General features: G+C 47.3%; 3 protein-coding genes across 3 annotated transcripts; 1 reads left to right on the forward strand and 2 right to left on the reverse strand.

The window, feature by feature from the left end:
- Positions 1 to 221: 221 nt before the first annotated feature.
- LOC139779474 (uncharacterized) lies at positions 222 to 656 on the reverse strand. The gene has a single exon (XM_071717843.1). The coding sequence runs from the start codon at positions 654 to 656 to the stop codon at positions 222 to 224; it is 435 nt and encodes a 144-aa protein (XP_071573944.1).
- Positions 657 to 7135: 6479 nt separating this feature from the next.
- On the forward strand, positions 7136 to 11124 carry LOC139779475 (uncharacterized). Its single transcript, XM_071717845.1, has 2 exons — positions 7136 to 7435; positions 8290 to 11124. The coding sequence occupies exons 1-2, from the start codon at positions 7136 to 7138 to the stop codon at positions 11122 to 11124; spliced, it is 3135 nt and encodes a 1044-aa protein (XP_071573946.1).
- Positions 11125 to 14523: 3399 nt separating this feature from the next.
- On the reverse strand, positions 14524 to 16849 carry LOC139779481 (uncharacterized). Its single transcript, XM_071717851.1, has 3 exons — positions 16209 to 16849; positions 15818 to 16105; positions 14524 to 15701 (listed from the first exon to the last, which is right to left on the reverse strand). The coding sequence occupies exons 1-3, from the start codon at positions 16521 to 16523 to the stop codon at positions 14574 to 14576; spliced, it is 1731 nt and encodes a 576-aa protein (XP_071573952.1). The 5' UTR covers positions 16524 to 16849; the 3' UTR covers positions 14524 to 14573.
- Between the last annotated feature and the right edge of the window lie 4535 nt (positions 16850 to 21384).

The raw sequence follows: 21384 nt of genomic DNA on the forward strand, positions 1-21384 counted from the left end.
CTCCATTACTCGGAGGGGGGAAGTGGTGCCCGGGCTACAGTCCGGTTGTTGTCTCCTCCAACTCAGAGGAGGCTGTCCTTTCAGCCCCTCTACTCGCTATCTGACTGGGGAAGAGGGGCGGCTTCCCCCCTTCTTACCCTTTCGTCCGCCTTTTTATTCGGCATGACCGTGTCACAAAAAGAGGCAAACGACCTCCAATTTTCCCTTCCGACGTCTCCCGGCTAAACCGCAGCCGCTATGATCGTCGGAAGGGAGAGATCCTCTCCTATCTGTGCCCGGAGGGCACGGCACTCCACTTCCCATGCTGGACAAAATTCCAGCGTGTGTTGCGCCGTGTCCGCTTCCTCCGGGCAGTGCCAGCAGCGCGTGGTACGCTCCTTCCCGATTCTGTGCAGGTAGCTTCCGAAGCAACCGTGCCCCGTCACCACCTGCGCAGTGTGGAAGGAAACAAATCTTCGTTTGCCTCCCTCCACCCACTCCTCCAGCACCGGCTGGACAGCTTGGGCGACCCTCTTCCCCCACTTGCGTCGGGGGTCCGCCAACCACTCTTTCCAGCGGTCAACGACGGTCGCCCTGACTTCGGCTTTCACCGCCCTTTTAGCTCTTGGCGGGACCACCCCTAACTCCTCGCGCACCCTGCGAATTCGGTCGTACATTTCGGCGTACAACCTCGCGATAAGGTGCGCCGGGGGGATTCACGCCAGGGCGGTCGCCCCCACATGGGCGACGGTCCTATATGCTCTCGCAGCACGCACAGCGATAATTCGCTGTGCGGCTTCCATCTTACTCCTCAAGATCAATGATGCACCCACCCTCTCCCACCAAACTGGTGCGGCGTACATCATGATCGAGTGGACCGTCGCCGTGTAGAGGCGCCGTACTCGCCCGCTGGCCCTGCCAAGATTAGGCAACAGCCGCGAAAGACAGTTCGCGACTGTCTTGGCCCTTGGGACCACGCGGGCGACGTGTTCGCGGAAGTTCCTCCCGCTGTCCAGCCACATCCCCAGGTATTTTAGCTAGGGAGTGGTCGGGATTTTTTGCCCTCTTATCCGGAGACTGAGCCCCTCCGGCGGGCCCCGCTTAAACCGCCCCCTCTTGTTATAAAAGAGGTTGACTTGTGTTTTTTGCGGGGCCACCTTGAGGCCCAGTCTCTCAATGGAGCGCACCACGCTTGCTGCCGCTACATTGGCCAGCCTGTAAATCTCCTGCCACCCCTCCCTGCTGACTCCCAGGTATACGTCGTTGGCGTATCCCGAGAGCCAGCATCCATTGGGGAGGGGTGTCCCGAGGACCAGATTATATCCAATAATCCACAACAGGGGTCCTAGAACGGACCCCTGCGGGACCCCGCACTCCATTAATCTGATCCTCAGGACTCCGTCCCGGTCCGTGTACGTAATCCCTCTACCCACGAGGTAGTCTCGGACGACCTCGATCAAATACTCGGGGACCCCGAAACTCCGCAGGGCCTCCATGATCACCGGCCAGGGGAGAGAGTTGAAGGCGTTGCAAACGTCGAACGACACCCCCTGACAACTCTCCCCCCGGCGATCTCAACCTCCGTCCGGGAGAGAACGCGTTTAATCGCGTCCACGGTCGATCTCCCGGCCCGGAAGCCGAATTGGTCGTCCGAGAGTCCCTCCACGTCCCTTCGGGACAGATGCTGGACGAGGCGCTCGGCGATGATACGCTCTAGTATCTTCCCCGCCTCGTCCAGCAGGCACACGGGCCGGTAAGCGGACGGCGAGTCCGCCGGCTTGCCAGCCTTGGGCAGGAGCACAAGTCTGGCCTTTTTCCATTTCTTCGGGAAACGACCGGCACGCAGACACGCGGTGAACACTTTGCGCATCCTGCCGGCCATTTCCCCCGCGGCCAGGGGCCACGCACGCCCCGGAATCCCGTCAGGGCCAGGAGCTTTAACTCTCCTGACCCCGCGGAGAGCCCTCGACAACTCCATCTCGTCCACCCCCCATTCCTCTTGCCACTCCCAGTTCGAGGTCGCCGAGAACTCCATCCCTCCCCCATTATCCCGGGGGAAGAGCTTGCCGACGACCTCCTCCACGAATGGAGGGTCGAGTGTCTCGGTGAATGGGGACGCCCAGGGCCTGAGCTTACTCAGAACTAACTTATATGGGCGTCCCCACGGGTCCTCCTCTACGTCGTCGAGGAGCTCTTTCCAAGCGCGCCCCTTGGCCGCACGTATGGCTCGGGAGAGGTCTTGGCGGGCGGCTCGCCAAGCCTCTCCAGCCTCTTCCACGGTCGGGCCGCGCCTTCCGGCGCGAGCCCTTCTCCAAGTCCTTTTCGCGCGGACCGAGGAGCGCCTCAGATCGGCTAACTCCTCGGTCCACCAATAGGCGTGTTTGCGCGGGGGGAGAGGACGAAGCCGAGGCATGGCCACATCGCACGCCTTAGTCATTGTGCCAACCAATCCTTCGACCTTGTCATCTATCTCTCTCCCTTCTATTTCGCCTTCCCTTTCTCGCCCCCAATTGAGGGCTATGATCGCTGCACCGAAAAGGTCTGCATCCATCCTCTTGATGGCCCATCTCCGCTTTTGCTTATTCGCGTCGCGGCGACGGGTGAGCACCCCCGGAGGAGTGGCACGGACCTCCATCTCGATATAGAGATGGTCTGACAAGGTTTCTTGGTCCGTGACCACCCTCCAGTTGCGTATCTCGCGAGCAACAGGGGGGGTGGCCCACGTCAGGTCCACCACTGATTCCCCCTGCTGCCGCACGCAGGTGCTCTCTCGGCCCTCGTTTACCAGACACAGGCCGAGTCCCGCCGCCCACGCCTCGGTGACGGCCCCCCTCCAATTTATTCGCGGGGGACCCCATAACGCCGACTTTGCGTTGAAGTCCCCCGCTATTATTACCCGGCCGGACGAGCAGCCGCGAACGCAGTCCTCCAGCTCGGACAATAGCTGCTCGTACTCGGCACGGGTCCAACTCGGAGGGGCGTACACCGCCACCACGGAGATGGGCCCACACTCCACCATGACGAAACCCACCCCGGCCCAGTGCCGCCAGAAAATGAGACGCGGCCCGGTCGTCATGGAGATGGAGGGGATACTCACACAAAACATGAACCACGTCCGTGTGCGCTCAGTGCTTCGGTTGCCTTCGGCTGAATAAAAGAAGGCAGACATATGATCTTCTGTCCTTCTTCCTCCCGCTCGATCCGTACCATAACTCGGGTGTCCGCATTTCGTTTTACCACGCAGTCCACACACTGGCAATGTTATATGTATATGTACTGTGACGTTGCAGTTTCGCTGCATCGTTGCAGCGCCCCGCCGCCGTCACAAGGCGCGGGTTTCGCGACCTTTTTCACGCCCGAGGACGGTTCAACGAATTGATACGAGATCTCCAGGGGCATATTGTAATCGCGTTGCATATTCTGATCCTTTTTGTTTTATTTTGTATCATTTGCGTGGCGCCTCACCGAGCCGAAGACCGGAGTTTCCTGAGAGGGTGCAGAGGATCGCGGAAAACGGAGTCGACGAGAAAGATAACGGCGAGAGATCGGACGACGGCAAGCGGATCGAAGCAACTCGCGGGCCGCCGAGAGCGACGGAGCGCAGGAAAACACGCGCGCGGCGCGTGACACAGCGGCGGGCGGACCTATAATGGCAGGGCCCCGGGACGCCGGGGCTAAATCCGCTAATCTGCCCTCCTCACACTGCTGACCGGATTCCGGGATAGGTGGCCACCATTCCCGAACCGAAAAGGAGGAATACGGAGGCAGACACGTCCCGTCCGCCGCCGGGAAGAATCCCGAAAAATTTGCCGCGCGAGCGAAGGGCCGTTTGGCGCCCTGCGGAAAGCCGTAATTCACGGCCCTACGCACGAATCCGCCGCGAGCCTGCGAGCTCACCCCTCATTGGCCCGCGCTCCAACGTCGCGGGGCCGCGTACGCCCGGGGTGGGGTGCGCTATCGATTCCGCCATCGAGCGAAATTTCGGGAGCATTCGTGGATCGTCCTCGCAAACCGACGCACGTCACAATCAAGTCGCGATATTCTGTTCGCGTTAAGTCGCACCCAGAAGCTGAGTACGACGTCCGGCTCTCTTTACGACCCTTGGGATGACGGCGAGGACCCTCGGGAGAGAATCTGCCTACGGTGAGGTTGCCCCGGTAACGTTTGATGTAAAGCCACGACACCGCTCCCCGGGTCGCGCTCTCGCCCGGGAAAATTCGCGATAATTAGCGTATTCGCCGACAAGGCGTATTTAGCGATCGATAGCGAGAGCGAGGGGCACCGGAATGGTCTCATGGCCGTGGGATCGCGATCGAAATCTGCGAACCTCTGGAGATCGCGGTAGGCGCGTCGATGACGACGTTCGATATCGCGAATACGCCATTTCTCGCGCCCTTCACGTTCACGACCGCGTGTCTCGTTATGCGTAGTATTGCGCCCGGTCGAATCTTAGATTCTGCACGCGATATTAATGGCGTCAGAGGGATATTCGCGTTGGTTTAATTGCGTTACTTACGATTCGCGTTCGGGCATTTAGACTATCCTCGCGATATCGGCTGCGTTGAGATATTATTCGCGGTAGGATGTGGTTCGCCTTAAGATTATTAAGATACCATCCGCGTCGACCTAAGGTTGCGTCTCGTTATTACTCGCGGTAATTCCGTAATCTTTCTCGCGTTAATTCGAGTATTTCGCGTTATGCCGAGTGTCTCGGCGCATCATTTTTCGCGTTGGACGATTGCTGACGATCGCGGGTGTTGCGTTCGATCAGAATCACTTGCGTATTCTCCGTTTCGTGCGTTAGGATAAATCGGTCATTTCGCGTTAGTTATAGCATTGGTCGCGGTAATTCCATCCATTTTCTCGCGTTAGTTTAGTATTTCGCGTTACGTCAAGCGCCCCGGCGCCTTATTCTTCGCGTGAGGATATCCCTGGCGGTATCACAAGTTGCGTTCGTTCCTTCTTGCGTTGGGACATTACTCGCGTCGCGTTCGTTGCGTTAGTTTAAGATTATTCTTTGCGTTAGTTTAAGATTACTCTTTGCGTTAGTTTAAGATTATTCCCTGCGTTAGATTGGGATTATTACTTGCGTTAGAGTAAGATCCTTATGGCGACAGAATCCCTGCACGGGTTTGGGAACTTGCGTTCACGCGCTCCAAGCGTGGCGCCTTATCATTTCGCGGTACTTCCCGCTATTATTTCGCGTTTATTTCCGTTATGTCGTAGTCAGTCGTAATTTGTACCGATATTCTATGTTATTTGTCCGCGAACTTTTCTACTATTATTAGCTGTGAAATTATATGATCTCGATGATTTTGTAAGTTTAGTTTTCCTCACACGTTCTCTTGCTGCGCCTTCCGCGCGTTTACTGAGTTAACGAAATTTTCCGTTTATTTCTGGCGTCCGCGTTATCATATTTTGTATTCGAAATTTGACGCCCGCGTTATCTACCACCTGCTATTTGCTTTTGTTTTGAAAGCCACATTGGCACTTACTGTTCCATCCAGAAATTTCTACCGAATAAATGTTATCTTTTATCTGTTAACCGCTTGAGTTCGTGATCTTGATTATTTTGCGTCACCCCGCCGAATACCGCGCTGCCCTTCATCAACCCCGCCCTGCTATTAGGTCGAGCTAGCCATTCCCTCGCACACCGACTTATTTCGTTTTGCGTTTCGTTTTTGGTTTCTCGCGATTTCGCGGACGCGAATTTACGCGTCTGGCGCCCAACATTAGAAATCGTTTCGTGGAGTGTCGGAGGTGCGAGAGAATCACCGGAGAGGCCTACCATCCTGCTCTCCTTTCCCCTTTTGATCCGGCACACGTCCCGGACCGCTCCGGGAGTGAAAAAGTCGTGACAGTACATACAATTTGTAATACTAAAATGAATAAAAATATTAAAATATTAAATATTAAATAAAAATAAATAATGTAACGATACACCATAATAACGTACCTACGATAATTCACTCCGCGTAAACGAGTGAATTATCGTAAGTTACTACCGAAGTAACGCTCGCGTAAACGCAGTATATTTCTATTTTTATATTTAATTTAATATTTTTGTTACACAAGTAGAAATGGCATAGCAATTTACATTTTTGCAACCAGTATTTTTTACTTTCCTGAAAGCGAGAATCGTGTATAATTGTGCAGACCATTGTGCAAATATGCAAACAATATGTACCAATATATACCAATATATTTATATTCTTTAAAATTATTTATTTAAATAATACACGTTTATTATACATTACTGTTCCGTAATTTCTGTCGCGATCGCGGTCAATACCGTACGGTGACGCCATCCGTCAGCCGCCCTCAGAACGAAGGGATTTCGCGCCGCTCCCCGCGTCAACCCTGACCGCGAAGTTTTCCCGACGAGTATCGATCCGTCATGCCGTGATCGCATGATCACGAAAACACGGCTGATTGGTCGATGCCCGTCACGGGCCCGAAAGCTCCCGAAATGCGAGAGCTCCGGGACCAGTAGTAGTCTCAAGTACTCCGGAACACGAGGTTGTACACCGCCGTGCGTCCGTTCTATTTTCCGTTTCACGCGGGCTACATTCCGTCGTGCATACGGCTCACTTGCTCGTTACGAGCACCGCTAATTGTCTCGCGCCGGTCGAGCGTCCGCAGCAATCCACCCTCGCTACCGCGAGCGGTGAAATATCGCGTATAAGTCGCGCCGCGCCTCGCCATCATACAAATCGAGCTCCACAGTTCAATGCTGTGAACATTACGCGTCTTGTGTCCCGAACGATTGCGACAGCAATAGACCGCCGTAAGAGCGTCTGCCGGTGCATATCAGAGTGCGCTTTAATTGGCCATCGCCACCAAGATCGGTCGTATAAGACCACGTCACGTGACCACCGCGTCGAGCGGTCTCCGCATCACGTGCGCGCAAAGTGACGCGCTCACATAAGGGCGCGCTCACCCGAACTGTACATATATATAATAAAGACATTTTGTGCATTGCGTCCTCAAGTTCCGTGTGTTACTTTCCTGCACGTCGGATCCCTGTCGGGGTCGTCCCGGCATAAAGTGGCGAACCGGAGTTACGCCCGGATCAAAGAATTCGCCAACATAATTTCTGGTCCTTCGAGCCGGATCGGCGTGCTTGTTGAGGACGAGTCAAACTAGCTGGTGCGAAATGGCAGAGCAATTGGGCGGTCACTCGCAACTCCAAAGAGTGATCGAGCGTTGTCTTGAGAATTTCAAGAAGCTCGGGCGAAGCAACCTAACGCCAGGAAAGATCCGTTCGAGGATCTCCGCTCTCAAGGAGACATGGAATCAGTTCGTCAGCGGACACGCCGCTGTAGCCAAGACCATCCCTGAGGACCTGCGAGCATCCCTGTCCTACTTCAAGGACAATCACTTCGAGACTACGCACAACGCCTACCAAGCAGCCCTGGACTACATGTCGGAGAGCCTGGAGGAGTTGGAGCCGGTCGTGAGTCACAACCAGTCATTTGCCGCATCGACGATGCGCACGGATCAGTCCGCGTTTTCTCTTTCGCACCTGCCGCGTATAAGTCTTCCTAAATTCTCGGGGGAGTTTCGCGAATGGGAAGCGTTTCGAGATCAATTTACAGCCTTAATCATTGATAATCGCGAATTGTTAGACGTTAATCGCTTGCAGTATCTGCACTCTTGCGTGAAGGGTGAAGCCAGCGATGCCATACGCAATCTGGCATTAACTGACGCGAATTTTAAGATAGCTTGGAATTTGCTAATAACGCGATATGATAATCGCCGTCGTTTAGTACATGATCACATACACGCTCTGCACACGCTTCCCCAAGCGACTTCTGATTCCGCAGTGGCTCTCATCGCGTTGCGCAATAAGGCGAACATAGCAATACAGTCGTTAAAAAACCTCGGTCGGTCTGTTGATGCATGGGACGACATTTTGGTTTATTTGCTCGTTCAAAGGCTGGATAAATTCACACGAAAGGCCTGGGAATTGCAACTTGGCGATACGTCAGAGTATCCAACATACGATCGACTTGATAAATTTCTTCTATCACGAATACGTGCGCTCGAGAATGTTCTCCCGGCTTCGTCTCAAGTCAAGGGCAATAAACAAAATTCCTCTGTTCAGAGTCACGCAGCGAACGCAAGTTCGACCAAATGTCCCATGTGTCAAAAGACGCACTTCTTGTCCGCGTGTCCGGACTTTCACAATAAAAGCGTCGCTCAACGGCGTGATCTCGCGAAGAAATATCATTGTTGCTACAATTGCTTGAGTACACGGCACACACTCGCGATGCGTGTTCGAGCAAGAACACATGCTGTCAATGTCAGCAGAAGCACCATACGTTGCTTCACACGACCGATGTAAATAATAATAGTTTGACAAGTGAGAGCTCACCTTCATCTACGGAAACAAAAACAGACTTAACTGACGAAGTCACGTCGCATTTATTATCTCACACTAGCTTTTCAAAATCAAATATTTTATTAGCTACGGCCTGGATCAAGGTGAGCGGGCTCAACGGTCGACATAGTATCGTCCGCGCGTTGTTGGATCAAGGTTCGGTCACGACTTTGATCACCGAACGTTTAGCTCAGCGATTGCGTCTCCCGCGTACGCGCGTCTCCGTATCTATCACTGGGATCGGCGAGACCGCTGCCACTGCACGCAGCGCAGCTATAGTTCACGTGTCAGCGCGTGACGGAACGGGCCCGTCGCCCTCCGTCTCCGCTCTTGTTCTTAAGTCGCTCACAACTTATATTCCGCAACGCGTTCCGGACATAACGAAACTGTCGTACATTCGCGAACTTACGCTCGCTGATAGCGATCCGACTAGCGCGGCGTCGATTGACGTAATTATCGGCGCTGATTTATACGGCGCGATCTTACTGCCGGAAGTACGTAATCGCGCACCTCATGAGCCCGTCGCTCAGAATTCGATATTTGGATGGTTCCTATCGGGACCGATGCCTATGCCGTCACAGTCACGGCCGGCTCGCATTCAAACGCACCACTGCACGGTGCTCTCGGAAATCTCCGATCAGCTGAAACGGTTCTGGGAGATCGAAGAACTCCCTCAACAAACGCATCTCTCACCGGAAGAGATCAGATGCGAGGAACATTTCGTGTCGACACATTCGCGTGCCCCCAATGGGCAGTATATCGTACGGCTGCCGTTTAAATCGGGGCCCCCTATCGACATTGGCAACTCAAAATCGTCGGCAATCGCGTTGTATTCGCGTCTCGAGTCGCGGTTAAAGGCGAATCCCGACCTCGCAAGGGAATACCACGACTTCTTGGCGGAATATGAGCGTCTTGGCCACATGACCAAGGCGCCCCTCGACGACCCTCCGGATCGTCAAGTCATATATATACCGCATCACGCAGTTGTACGCGAGCATAGCGCGACAACTCGGTTACGCGTTGTCTTCAACGCCTCTCAACCAACCTCCAATGGTCTCTCCTTGAACGACCATCTAATGATTGGTCGCAAATTACAACCCGAATTATCGTTCATTATCTTGCGATGGCGTCAATTTCGGTTCGTGTTCACCGCCGACATCGCCAAGATGTATCGCCAGATTCTCGTCCACAAGGAAGACGCTCATTACCAAAGAATCTTATGGCGACCAGACCCACACGGTCCCTTGATAGCATACCTATTGCTGACCGTCACATACGGGAATGCAAACGCGCCAAACGTCGCTCTTCGCGTGGTCGAGCAAGTCGCCGAAGACGAAGGCGCTGATTTCCCTTTGGCAGTTCTGGTATTACGGCTTCACATGTACGTCGATGACGCTGTGTTCGGCGCCGATGACATACCGCTCGCGCTTCAGACGCGAGATCAAGTAATTTCTCTTTTGCAACGAGCAGGATTTCACCTCCGTAAATGGGCGAGTAACAATCCTTTATTGCTCGAAGACATCAATCCGAAGGATCACGGCCTTGCGTCCTCCAAACCGCTCGATTCTGACGAACGCCTTAAGATACTAGGCATCAAATGGCATCCTCATACGGACGTTTTTCAGTTTGATGTCACACTCGCAGAGTCGCTTCCCGACACGAAGCGCTCCATACTTTCGACAATAGCGCGACTTTTTGATCCTCTCGGCTGGATGGCTCCCGTAGTCATCACCGCAAAAATCATGATGCAGCAACTCTGGCTGCTTCGATGCAAATGGGACGATGTGATCCCTGAAAATCTTCTCCGTCAGTGGAGAGATTATTATTCTCGATTACCATTATTGCGACAAATCACCATTCCGCGTTGGACCGGCTACGGTTCCGACACTCTCACCGCGGAGATTCATGGGTTTGCCGATGCTTCCGCCTCCGCATACGGAGCGGTCGTGTACTTAAAGGTTACGCATTTTGACGGAACGGTAGACATTACGCTACTTCTCTCGAAGTCCAAAGTAGCTCCGCTCAAGCCCATGAGTATTCCTCGGTTAGAGTTACTCGCCGCGGTTCTGCTCGCGCGTACTATCGCCGCCGCGCGATCCGCGCTCACTATCGCTATTCACATTTACCACTGCTGGACCGATTCAAAGGTCACTAAAGCCTGGCTCTCACAGCCACCCTCGAGTTGGAAAATGTTCGTCGCGAATCGGGTGCATGAGGTTCAGACTCTTTTGCCCAACGTCGAATGGCATCACGTGCCATCCGCGCAAAATCCTGCCGACCTCGTCTCACGAGGCGTCAAACCCGAAGCTCTGAGTGCCCAATCTCTATGGTGGACAGGGCCAGCCTGGCTCAAAATATCGTCCGATCATTGGCCCTCAGAGTCTCCGTCAAATTCTGTCGAATCGCTACCCGAAGAGCGAACTCACGTGCCCGTGCACATCGTGCAATCGTGTGATCCCTGGGATCTCAATAAAAAATTCTCTTCATGGAACAAACTGGTGCGCGTCACCGCCTATATAATGCGATTCACTCAACGCGCTCGCGCTGCGAATCGCTCTAAATCCGTCAAGGCAAAGTCAAGTCTCGCGTCGATATTGCTTCTCCCGGAAGAAATTGATTCCGCGCGCGAATTCTGGCTCAAACAGATTCAACAAATGCTATTCCCCGTGGAATACGCGCAATTAAAGTCAACTCAGCGAATTTCAAACAGCAGTAAACTAATACCGTTAAACCCGTTCCTAGATAAAAGCGGGCTCATTTGAGTCGGAGGCCGACTCCGACATTCGACATTTCCGGCCGATAAAAAATACCCGGTTGTGCTCGCCGCACATCCGTTGGTCGCCGCGTTAATACGCGACACTCATCGCCGCGCCCTTCACGCCGGGCCGCAATTAACGCTGCACCTGCTACGCGATCACTACTGGATCTTGCGCGCGCGTCAAACGATCCGCGCGGTCCTTCATAAATGTGTGAAATGCGATCGGGAAAGCGCCAAGAACGCACATGAGTTAATGGGCGATCTTCCTTCATGTCGCGTCACGCCGGCGCCTCGCGCGTTTCTACATTGCGGGGTGGATTATGCCGGTCCAATACTGGTTAGATCTACGCCCGGTCGAGGCCACAAATCACGGAAGGCGTATATCGCGGTGTTCGTCTGCATGACGGTCAAGGCGACTCATCTGGAGTTAGTTAGCGATTGTACGACTCCCGCGTTTATCGCTGCATTCGATCGGTTTTGTGCACGTCGCGGCGTTCCCATTGACATGTACTCGGACAACGCGACTACGTTTCACGGCGCTCAGCGCGAAATCTCCGTCGCGTGGAGTGAGGCCACTCGCGATCCGAATTTCCAAAATCAAATTGCAACCCAAGGCGTGCGTTGGAACTTCATTCCTCCGTCCGCGCCGCACTTCGGCGGACTTTGGGAAGCGTGCGTCCGCAGCGTCAAGTTTCACATAAAACGCGTCATCGGGGCGCACACGCTAACATTCGAGGAGCTCAGCACGCTCCTATGTAAAATCGAAGCATGTTTAAATTCGCGACCGATCGCTCCCGTCTCAGACAATTTTGATGACTACTGTACAATGACACCGAGTCATTTCTTAATCGGCTCAGCGCTAACGAGCGCACCCGCACCCTCGTTCCTCGACGAAAAGGAAACGCGTCTCACTCGCTGGCAATTGATTAACCAGATGCGTGATAGCTTCTGGAAGCTCTGGTCAAACGATTACCTTCATACATTACAGCAACGCCCCAAGTGGCGTCAAATTCAAAATTTAGCTCGAGTCGGACGCTTAGTACTACTGCGTAACCCTCTCGCTCCTCCGAGCAGATGGGAATTAGGAAGGATCGTGGAGTGTCACCCCGGCGAAGACGGACTCACGCGAGTCGTCTCAGTCAAAACGGCGCGATCCACGTATAAACGTGCCGTAGTCAAGTTGTCATTTCTGCCGGTCGACTTAAACACCCCGGAGTGACATTCTTCGATACCTGTGCGACAAGAAAACTTTAAATAATTGTAAATATCCTTTTCAGTATAAATTGTTCATTGATTTAAGTTACAGCCCTCGCAGTGCGCTGCAAAGCGAGCTGCTCGAAATCACCGTTCGTCACGGCGGGCGGCTCCTGATGTTGCGAATGTAGTTCGCGGCGGGCGGTTATGTTCCGTAATTTCTGTCGCGATCGCGGTCAATACCGTACGGTGACGCCATCCGTCAGCCGCCCTCAGAACGAAGGGATTTCGCGCCGCTCCCCGCGTCAACCCTGACCGCGAAGTTTTCCCGACGAGTATCGATCCGTCATGCCGTGATCGCATGATCACGAAAACACGGCTGATTGGTCGATGCCCGTCACGGGCCCGAAAGCTCCCGAAATGCGAGAGCTCCGGGACCAGTAGTAGTCTCAAGTACTCCGGAACACGAGGTTGTACACCGCCGTGCGTCCGTTCTATTTTCCGTTTCACGCGGGCTACATTCCGTCGTGCATACGGCTCACTTGCTCGTTACGAGCACCGCTAATTGTCTCGCGCCGGTCGAGCGTCTGCAGCAATCCACCCTCGCTACCGCGAGCGGTGAAATATCGCGTATAAGTCGCGCCGCGCCTCGCCATCATACAAATCGAGCTCCACAGTTCAATGCTGTGAACATTACGCGTCTTGTGTCCCGAACGATTGCGACAGCAATAGACCGCCGTAAGAGCGTCTGCCGGTGCATATCAGAGTGCGCTTTAATTGGCCATCGCCACCAAGATCGGTCGTATAAGACCACGTCACGTGACCACCGCGTCGAGCGGTCTCCGCATCACGTGCGCGCAAAGTGACGCGCTCACATAAGGGCGCGCTCACCCGAACTGTACATATATATAATAAAGACATTTTGTGCATTGCGTCCTCAAGTTCCGTGTGTTACTTTCCTGCACGTCGGATCTCTGTCGAAGTCGTCCCGGCATAAAGTGGCGAACCGGAGTTACGCCCGGATCAAAGAATTCGCCAACAATTACCGTTATGTGAGTTATTGTATTATTATGCTAAACTCATTTATGCTAGTAAAGACATATTAAAGTAAATGGAACATAATAAATAACACTTAATATCTATTAATAAATAATAATAAAATTCTTGATTTATTTATAGTATAATGAATAAATAAATGAACATGTCCTTCGATATTACATATATTAAAGCACACAATTTGCGTGCTTAAGGAACAACGCAATCGCAATTCACAGTTTTGTAAATTGCACATCTTTACTTGCAGATCAGTACCGCCGGCATTTGCGTTACCCGATGTGCACCACGGGGAGGTTGCTCGGTCGGATTTTGCACATCATGCCCCAGCGAGAAATGACCCATCTTTCGACGTCGATTAGACGTCGATTCGATGGGGCATTTCTCGCTGGGGATGTCTAAGCTCTTACAGACATGAATGTCTTTTACAGACATATATATGTCTCTTACAGACATGAAGTTTCTTATAGACATGATGTCTTTTACAGACATTTTGTACATAATCGTTTTTTATGTCTATACCTTTGTGTCCACGATACTAGAAATCGCTCCGAGATCTCGGATGGAGAGAGAATTGACTAATCGCATTGGTCAATTGGCCGAATTGTTTAAATATGATTTGTTAAATCTTTCTCTGTCCGAGATTTCGGAGTGATTTTTGGCATCGTGGTTACAAGATTTACAGACATGGTGTCTTTTATAGACATGATGTCTTTAAAAGATACTTTACACGGCGCTGCTTTTATTTGCATTTGCTTTTATAGACATTATTGCATATCATTAAATGAAGAAAGATCAGCAATATTGTCATCGTCTGCAGGATATAATGTTAGACTACTTTTTTGCTTACAAGGGGAACACCAAACATGGCCCCCTCCGATTCCGGCGAGTCTAACATATGTTGTAGTCCTACCCTCCCACTAATTCATGGTAAAGCGATACGACCCAACTCTCAAGCATTTATTATTTTAACAGAGAAATTAATATGTTTTAATTACAACATTTATTATATTTACAAATTATTTAATTAATTTATTTGCTTTGCAATAAAAGTTGTGTAATTGTAAATTATTTAATTATAAGTTTTACTATGCAATAAACATTTAATACTACAAAAAGGAAAGTATACAAAGGAAGCCAAAAAAAAATTAGACTGTTTTTATGTATAAAACTCATAAAAATTTTATTTCTAATAATCAAAATTTATTATTCATCTTCGGAATCAGATTCACAATGAGACAGATTACATGTTTTAGGATGGTATTTATCATAAAAACATTCAAAACATAATATCTTTTTACAATGAGCACATTGAATAAAACCTACACTTTTGCAGATGCACAATTTTTTTACTACTGTTATGGGAAAACAAATATCATTCATATTTAAAAATATTGGCCTCTCTTCTATTAATTTTGATGCGTACCAAGCATATAAAAGCATCGGTTGAAAAACGGGAGCGCTCAATTGATGTAACAGCAGCGAATGTATTTTTATTGCGTCCTCGCGAGTACCGATTTCTCGCTGCTGTTGTAATGAAAATGAACAATTTTGCAATCGCTTTATAAAATTTTTTACCTGTCGATAAAAATATACATTGCACGGCTGACAAAGAGGGGTGCATTTCGGAGGAATCACCTTAACAGTACACGATGCTCTATTTGTTTCATCTTCGAAAATATCATCATACAACGTTAAATCGGTTTGACCTCCCCACGAGTCTATCAATAACAAAAATTTATTGTCTACAACATACGGAGACAAACAATATTTTAAATAGTCGGTATATATATGTTTTGTTAATTTGCCCGACTTTGAACACGAAACAAAAACGTTTTTATATTCGCTTATTAATGTATCTACTTTTTTTTGCACCGTCGGACCAAATTTTCCTGTCGATTCCTGCATGCACAAGAAAACCACAGGTAACATTTTGCCCGATGCAGTTATGGCGTATTGTGCAGTATACGAATGAGAAATATTATGCAAGCTTTTCTTTTTGATAAAGACGGTCTTTGAGCCTTTTGGTGCGAGCGATCTATTATATGGAATTTGGTACTGACATCCCGTCTGATCCGTATTAATAATGAAATTACAATCAAATTCGGGCATAATTGCCCTCGTTTGTGTTTGAAATCGTTCTGCTGCCTCCAAAGTTTCTTCCAAGGTTGCGTGATCTCTGTTGCTTATGTATCTGGTTATTTTCCTTTGCCGAATTTTATACTTCTGTTTGAATCTATCGGTCCAACTAGAGCTGGCAGAAAAACTGAAATTATCATTTAATAATGGAAAAGCTGTCGCCATCGCCCATTGCTGTAGAGTTCTTGTTGTTATCTAAAAATTGATGTTAATGTACTTTTCTAAAATCGTTATTTGATAATATTAATATTTTATAATATAAATATTTTATAATAAAAATTTTATAATATAAATATTTTCCAAAATTATACCTGCTCAAGACACTGTCTTGCTTCTGTAAAGTGTTCGAATGTTTGCGTTTCAATGTATTTCCATTTGTCAATTTTTGTTCCTCCTCGTTTAACATCTTCTTTCCATATACGCAGCATTTTTTTATTTTTTAACTTATGGCAACCTTGCCTCTGTAAAGTTTTTAAAGTCCATTGCGGATGCATCTCGGCAAGAGCAACTGCTTTTTCTTTATACGATAATGGTATATATTCATAATCGCGAGAAAATGGCAATTCTGGCTGGAATTCTGGACTTTCACGAGGTATACACTATAAGCAAAGGAATTGCATTGCATGCTATATTATTTTTATCTATTACGCTGACTCAAGAAATAAAAAAACACAAAAAATATTAGCAAAAATTCAAACATACCTCCTCATATTCTTCTGCATTGTCAATGTCAATATCTTCGGCACCTATTAGATCTTCATCTATTATTATTTTGCGATCGTCCAACATAAACATAATTTCATTAAAAATTGCTTCGCCCATAGCGATAGAAGCGTGCGATATTTGTGCTGGTGGTGTATTTGTTAGCAGATTTTCTGCTTCCAGCAAACTCTTACAATATATAAGAGCGTTAGTCAAGTTATTTTTCATATCATCATCCTTCCCAAGGCTCTCTGCTTCCGAGTTTGAATCCGATATATTCTGTTCTACACTTTCACTAGTACTTGGCTCTTGCATTTTTCTGACAATATTTTTTCACTTTTTGCACTACACGCTGTATGTTCCGAACGCTAGCTCTTGCTCGATTTGAATGAACTCAACGGTCTAACGACCTAACCTAACCTTTCAACAACCCCAGCCACACAAAGAAAACAAGTTCTCAGGTAGCGCGTATATCAGATTACACAATAGCAGATACCCGTACCAAGAAGGAAACTTTCTCTGTAGTCAAAATTCGTTGCTGATACAAAAATAAAAATCGTGGCAAAAGTAAAAAATAAATTTAAATATGTTTATTGTATAATACATAAATTTTAATTAAATGTTTATTGCATAGTAAAACTTATAATTAAATAATTTACAATTACATAACTTTTATTGCAAAGCAAATAAATTAATTAAATAATTTGTAAATATAATAAATGTTGTAATTAAAACATATTAATTTCTCTGTTAAAATAATAAATGCTTGAGAGTTGGGTCGTATCGCTTTACCATGAATTAGTGGGAGGGTAGGACTACAACATATGTTAGACTCGCCGGAATCGGAGGGGGCCATGTTTGGTGTTCCCCTTGTTAGTAGAATGCTTAGCATATAATTTATTACATGACATGAGAGATAAATGATTGTCATCAATTTTCATGTTTAAAATTTTTGTGTCAGTTTAACATAATATGGATGTGTTAAATGGTAACATCGATACTATGTTAAAATATTTTAACAGAAAGGAAATGTTATTCTGATCGTAATTTGAGGTTAATTATGTGTACAATTAACATAATTTTTATGTTAAAGTTAAGATTGTAAGATAAAATCAACATTCTTTTTCTGTAAATTTTTATTCTTACTTCTGTTATAAAGTAAAATCAACACTCTTTTTCTGTAAATTTTAACACATTTAATAAATACGTTTAAATTGTGTTACTTTAACATATTTTTTAAATTATTTTAATAATTTTACATTTTAAATTTGTAAAGTTTAATTAACATAGAAAGCATGTGTTAAATCTACACACGTATGTGTTGATTACACAGGACCACAAAAAATTTTTTTTGAAAAGCAACTGGGATCAGAGTAGGTGTTTCTCATAGATTTTGGGTCACTGAATCCGAATTCGTAAACCGTTTTGCTCCATCACGTCTAGATTTTTAGATAATCGAGAAAAATAGCGGAAAATCTGTGAAAATTGAAATAAACATTTAAAGAAAGAGCAAAAGTATAACATCAAAGAAAGAGAAAAAGTATAACATCAAAATGCGGTCGCAGAACTGATTTAAATATATTTTGGTAAGTTAAATAAAGTGCAAGAAAGGAGGATGTTAAAAAAGGGACGAATTTCGCCCAAAAAGGTGTAAGTAAAAGAAATAGTGTTTTTTGTAGATCTTGATCTCCTGAATACGATAAAGCTAATAAAAAGTTCGTGGTGCTTGGGGAACACCTTGAAAATTGAGCATAAACGTGGTGTATTTACAGAAATTCGGATGACATATATGCTATATCATAAAATGTACTGGTGAAAGATTTGTTGGGGAGAGGGAAAAGGGGGAAGAAAGAGTGTTTTGTGTGCGTGTGTGTGTGCATGTGTGCGTGCGCGAGTGCGGGTGCGTGTGCGGGTACGGGTGTGTGCGGGTGTGCGCGTGTGTTTGCGCGTGTGTGCGGGTGTGTGCACACTCGCACACACGCGCACGCGCGCACACACCCGTACCCGCACCCGCACCCGCACCCGCACCCGCACCCGCACCCGCACCCGCACCCGCACCCGCGCACGCACCCGCGCACGCACACACGCACACACACACACGCACGCACGCACACACACGCACACACACACGCACCCGCGCACACACACGCGCACACATACACCCGCACCCGCGCACACCCGCACCCGCGCCCGCGCACATACACACACACACACGCACACGCACCCGCACCCGCGCACGCACACACGCACACACACGCGCACACATACACCCGCACCTGCGCACACACGCGCACACATACACCCGCACCCGCGCACACACGCGCACCCCCGCACTCGCACCCGCGCACATACACACACACACACACACACGTACACGCACCCGCACCCGCGCACGCACACACGCACACACACACACGCACGCACCCGCGCACATACACACACACGCGCGCGCACCTGCGCACACACGCGCACACCCGCACTCGCACCCGCGCACATACACACACACACACACGTACACACACCCGTACCCGCACACGCACCCGCACTCGCGCACGCACGCACACACACACACACACGCACACAAAACACTCTTTCTTCCCCCTTTTCCCTCTCCCCAACAAATCTTTCACCAGTACATTTTATGATATAGCATATATCTCATCCAAATTTCTGTAAATACACCACGTTTATGCTCAATTTTCAAGGTGTTCCCCAAGCACCACGAACTTTTTATTAGCTTTATCGTATTCAGGAGATCAAGATCTACAAAAAACACTATTTCTTTTACTTACACCTTTTTGGGCGAAATTCGTCCCTTTTTTAACATCCTCCTTTCTTGCACTTTATTTAACTTACTAAAATATATTTAAATCAGTTCTGCGACCGCATTTTGATGTTATACTTTTTCTCTTTCTTTGATGTTATACTTTTGCTCTTTCTTTAAATGTTTATTTCAATTTTCACAGATTTTCCGCTATTTTTCTCGATTATCTAAAAATCTAGACGTGATGGAGCAAAACGGTTTACGAATTCGGATTCAGTGACCCAAAATCTATAAGAAACACCTACTCTGATCCCAGTTGCTTTTCAAAAAAAAATTTTTGTGGTCCTGTGTTATTTTACACAAAAATTTTAACAAGGACCTTTTTTAACAAAACTACAAAAATTTTCCAACAGTGTACGTTACAATATATATTTTTTAATTTATATAATAATTTTTTATTATATAAGCGCGGCCTCGTCCCCAGGGGCGGCCTCGTCCCCGCTGAGAATACCAGCGCGCGCGCGCTCGCCCGCGTCCCATTCCTCGTCGGAGTCCTAAAAAAATAAAGGAATATTGTAAACGGAATATGTGTATGTAATTAATCATGAAAAATAATAGATGAATATGATACTATTAATATAAAAAGAAATACGTACTCTTTTTATCTTGTTGCTGCTCTTGCTGTGATTGCTGTTGCAGCTGCTGCTCCGGCTGTTCCGTTTCCGGTTGCAGCTGCGGCTGCGGTTGCTGCGTTTTCTGTAACTGCCGCTGCAATTGCTGTTGCAGGTGCTTCATTTGCAGCGACAGCGATTGCTGTTCTCGCTGCTGCTGCTGCTGCTGCTTTTGCTGCTGCAGATGCAGCTGCTTCTGCTGCTGCAGCAATTGCCGCATCATTGTTTGCAGCTGCTGCAGGGTGTAGCAGGGTGGAGCAGAATGATCGTCGTCAAACATGTCTTGATCATCTTGATCAAGGTTTCCTTTATTCTCTTCAGCTGAAAGAAGATAATAACAATAAAATCTGTAATATAATTAAATTAAATTAACCCTTAACATGTATATGTGGGTCTACGGCGCTCGAGCCAAAGTGATATCTGCTTGTAATTGATGTTTGTAACCGATGTTTATCAAGATAACTATAAAATCATCAACTACAATGTAGATAGATGTTTCATGAATTTTTTTAGATTTTTTAAAATACACTTAGAAGATACCGAAAAAAACGTATACACTTTAAGGGTTAACTAATATTGGCGTGCGTGTGATGTAATTTTCTTATTGTATAGAGTGTCATTCACACAATGACACTCTACACGTTTACGCAAGCGTTACTTCTGTAGTAACTTACAATAATTCCTTCGCGTAAACGGTATTTTGTAGTAACTTACGATAATTTACTCCGCGTAAACGAGTGAATTATCGTAAGTTACTACAGAAGTAACGCTCGCGTAAACGTAGTATGAGTGAGTGAGTTAGTGATAAATAATGTATGATACTTACTTGACATTTTAAGGTCCTTTAATCTTCTTTCAAGCAGAGATGTCATCCAAACAAGTCACGGCGTTTTTCTTCTTCCTCCTATGTATAACAAATAAAAAACGCCTATTCGTGTAATGACAGCTGACAAGCCGACACAAATAAATAAGGCGTCTTTGTGTGCATAGGTGGAGAAAAAAAACGCTGTAACTTTCATTTCGAATCTGAGCATTCTTCGTATTCTTATAAAAGTTCGCGAATTGAGCTTTTATAAAAGTTTGATGAAGATTGTTCTTGACTGATTGTTCCTGATTGTTTTTTTCTTCTTGATTGTTCTTGATTGTTCTTTGACTTGTGAGGATTCGCGTTATTGTATTAATATAATTACTTGTGTGGTGACACTGGTGACTCAAGTGGCGATTCATGTGACAACTCGACGTGTGGTGAGTCATATGAAAAATTACGTATTAAAAATTTGAAGAATTTTAAATAATAAAAGTTAATTTTATTATTATTATTTAATTATTTAATTATTTAATTATTTAATTATTAACATGGAAACGTGTGATCAATTGAAAAAGAAATGTAAACGAATTTTTTCTGAAAATTGGCTAACTGATGATCGCTTTAAATCTTGGATACGCAAAGTATCATTTCATGATAGTCTTTTTCATTGCACTGTATGCAATAATAATTTCTTGTGCAGTTCATCACATGTTTTAAGACATGCGGAATCTGCATGTCATAAAAATAATATCACAAAAAGCACATCATCATTCAATAATAGTGATGTAAACTCGAGTACTGTAAATAAAGCAGCAGGTAAACGACGATTTAAACAAGAATGGTTACAGATTGAACAATTTAAGCTGTGGTTACTTGAAGTGCCACATAAAGAAAATTTATTTGCTTGTTCAATTTGTAATAAATCTATTGTTG

This window comes from Temnothorax nylanderi, unplaced genomic scaffold, assembly GCF_030848795.1.
Source record: "Temnothorax nylanderi isolate EJ_2023f unplaced genomic scaffold, tnyl_v1.0 TNYL_tig0227_pilon, whole genome shotgun sequence".
NCBI classification, from domain to species: domain Eukaryota; kingdom Metazoa; phylum Arthropoda; class Insecta; order Hymenoptera; family Formicidae; genus Temnothorax; species Temnothorax nylanderi.

Coding starts and splice junctions, on each gene's coding strand:
- LOC139779474 (XM_071717843.1), bottom strand. CDS start 656: ATGTACGACCGAATTCGCAGGGTGCGCGAGGAGTTAGGGGTGGTCCCG.
- LOC139779481 (XM_071717851.1), bottom strand. CDS start 16,523: ATGCAAGAGCCAAGTACTAGTGAAAGTGTAGAACAGAATATATCGGAT. Junction 16,106..16,208: donor ATGCAGAAGAATATGAGGAG/GTATGTTTGAAT, acceptor CTTTGCTTATAG/TGTATACCTCGTGAAAGTCC. Junction 15,702..15,817: donor CAAGACAGTGTCTTGAGCAG/GTATAATTTTGG, acceptor ATCAATTTTTAG/ATAACAACAAGAACTCTACA.
- LOC139779475 (XM_071717845.1), top strand. CDS start 7,136: ATGGCAGAGCAATTGGGCGGTCACTCGCAACTCCAAAGAGTGATCGAG. Junction 7,436..8,289: donor TGGAGGAGTTGGAGCCGGTC/GTGAGTCACAAC, acceptor TGTCAATGTCAG/CAGAAGCACCATACGTTGCT.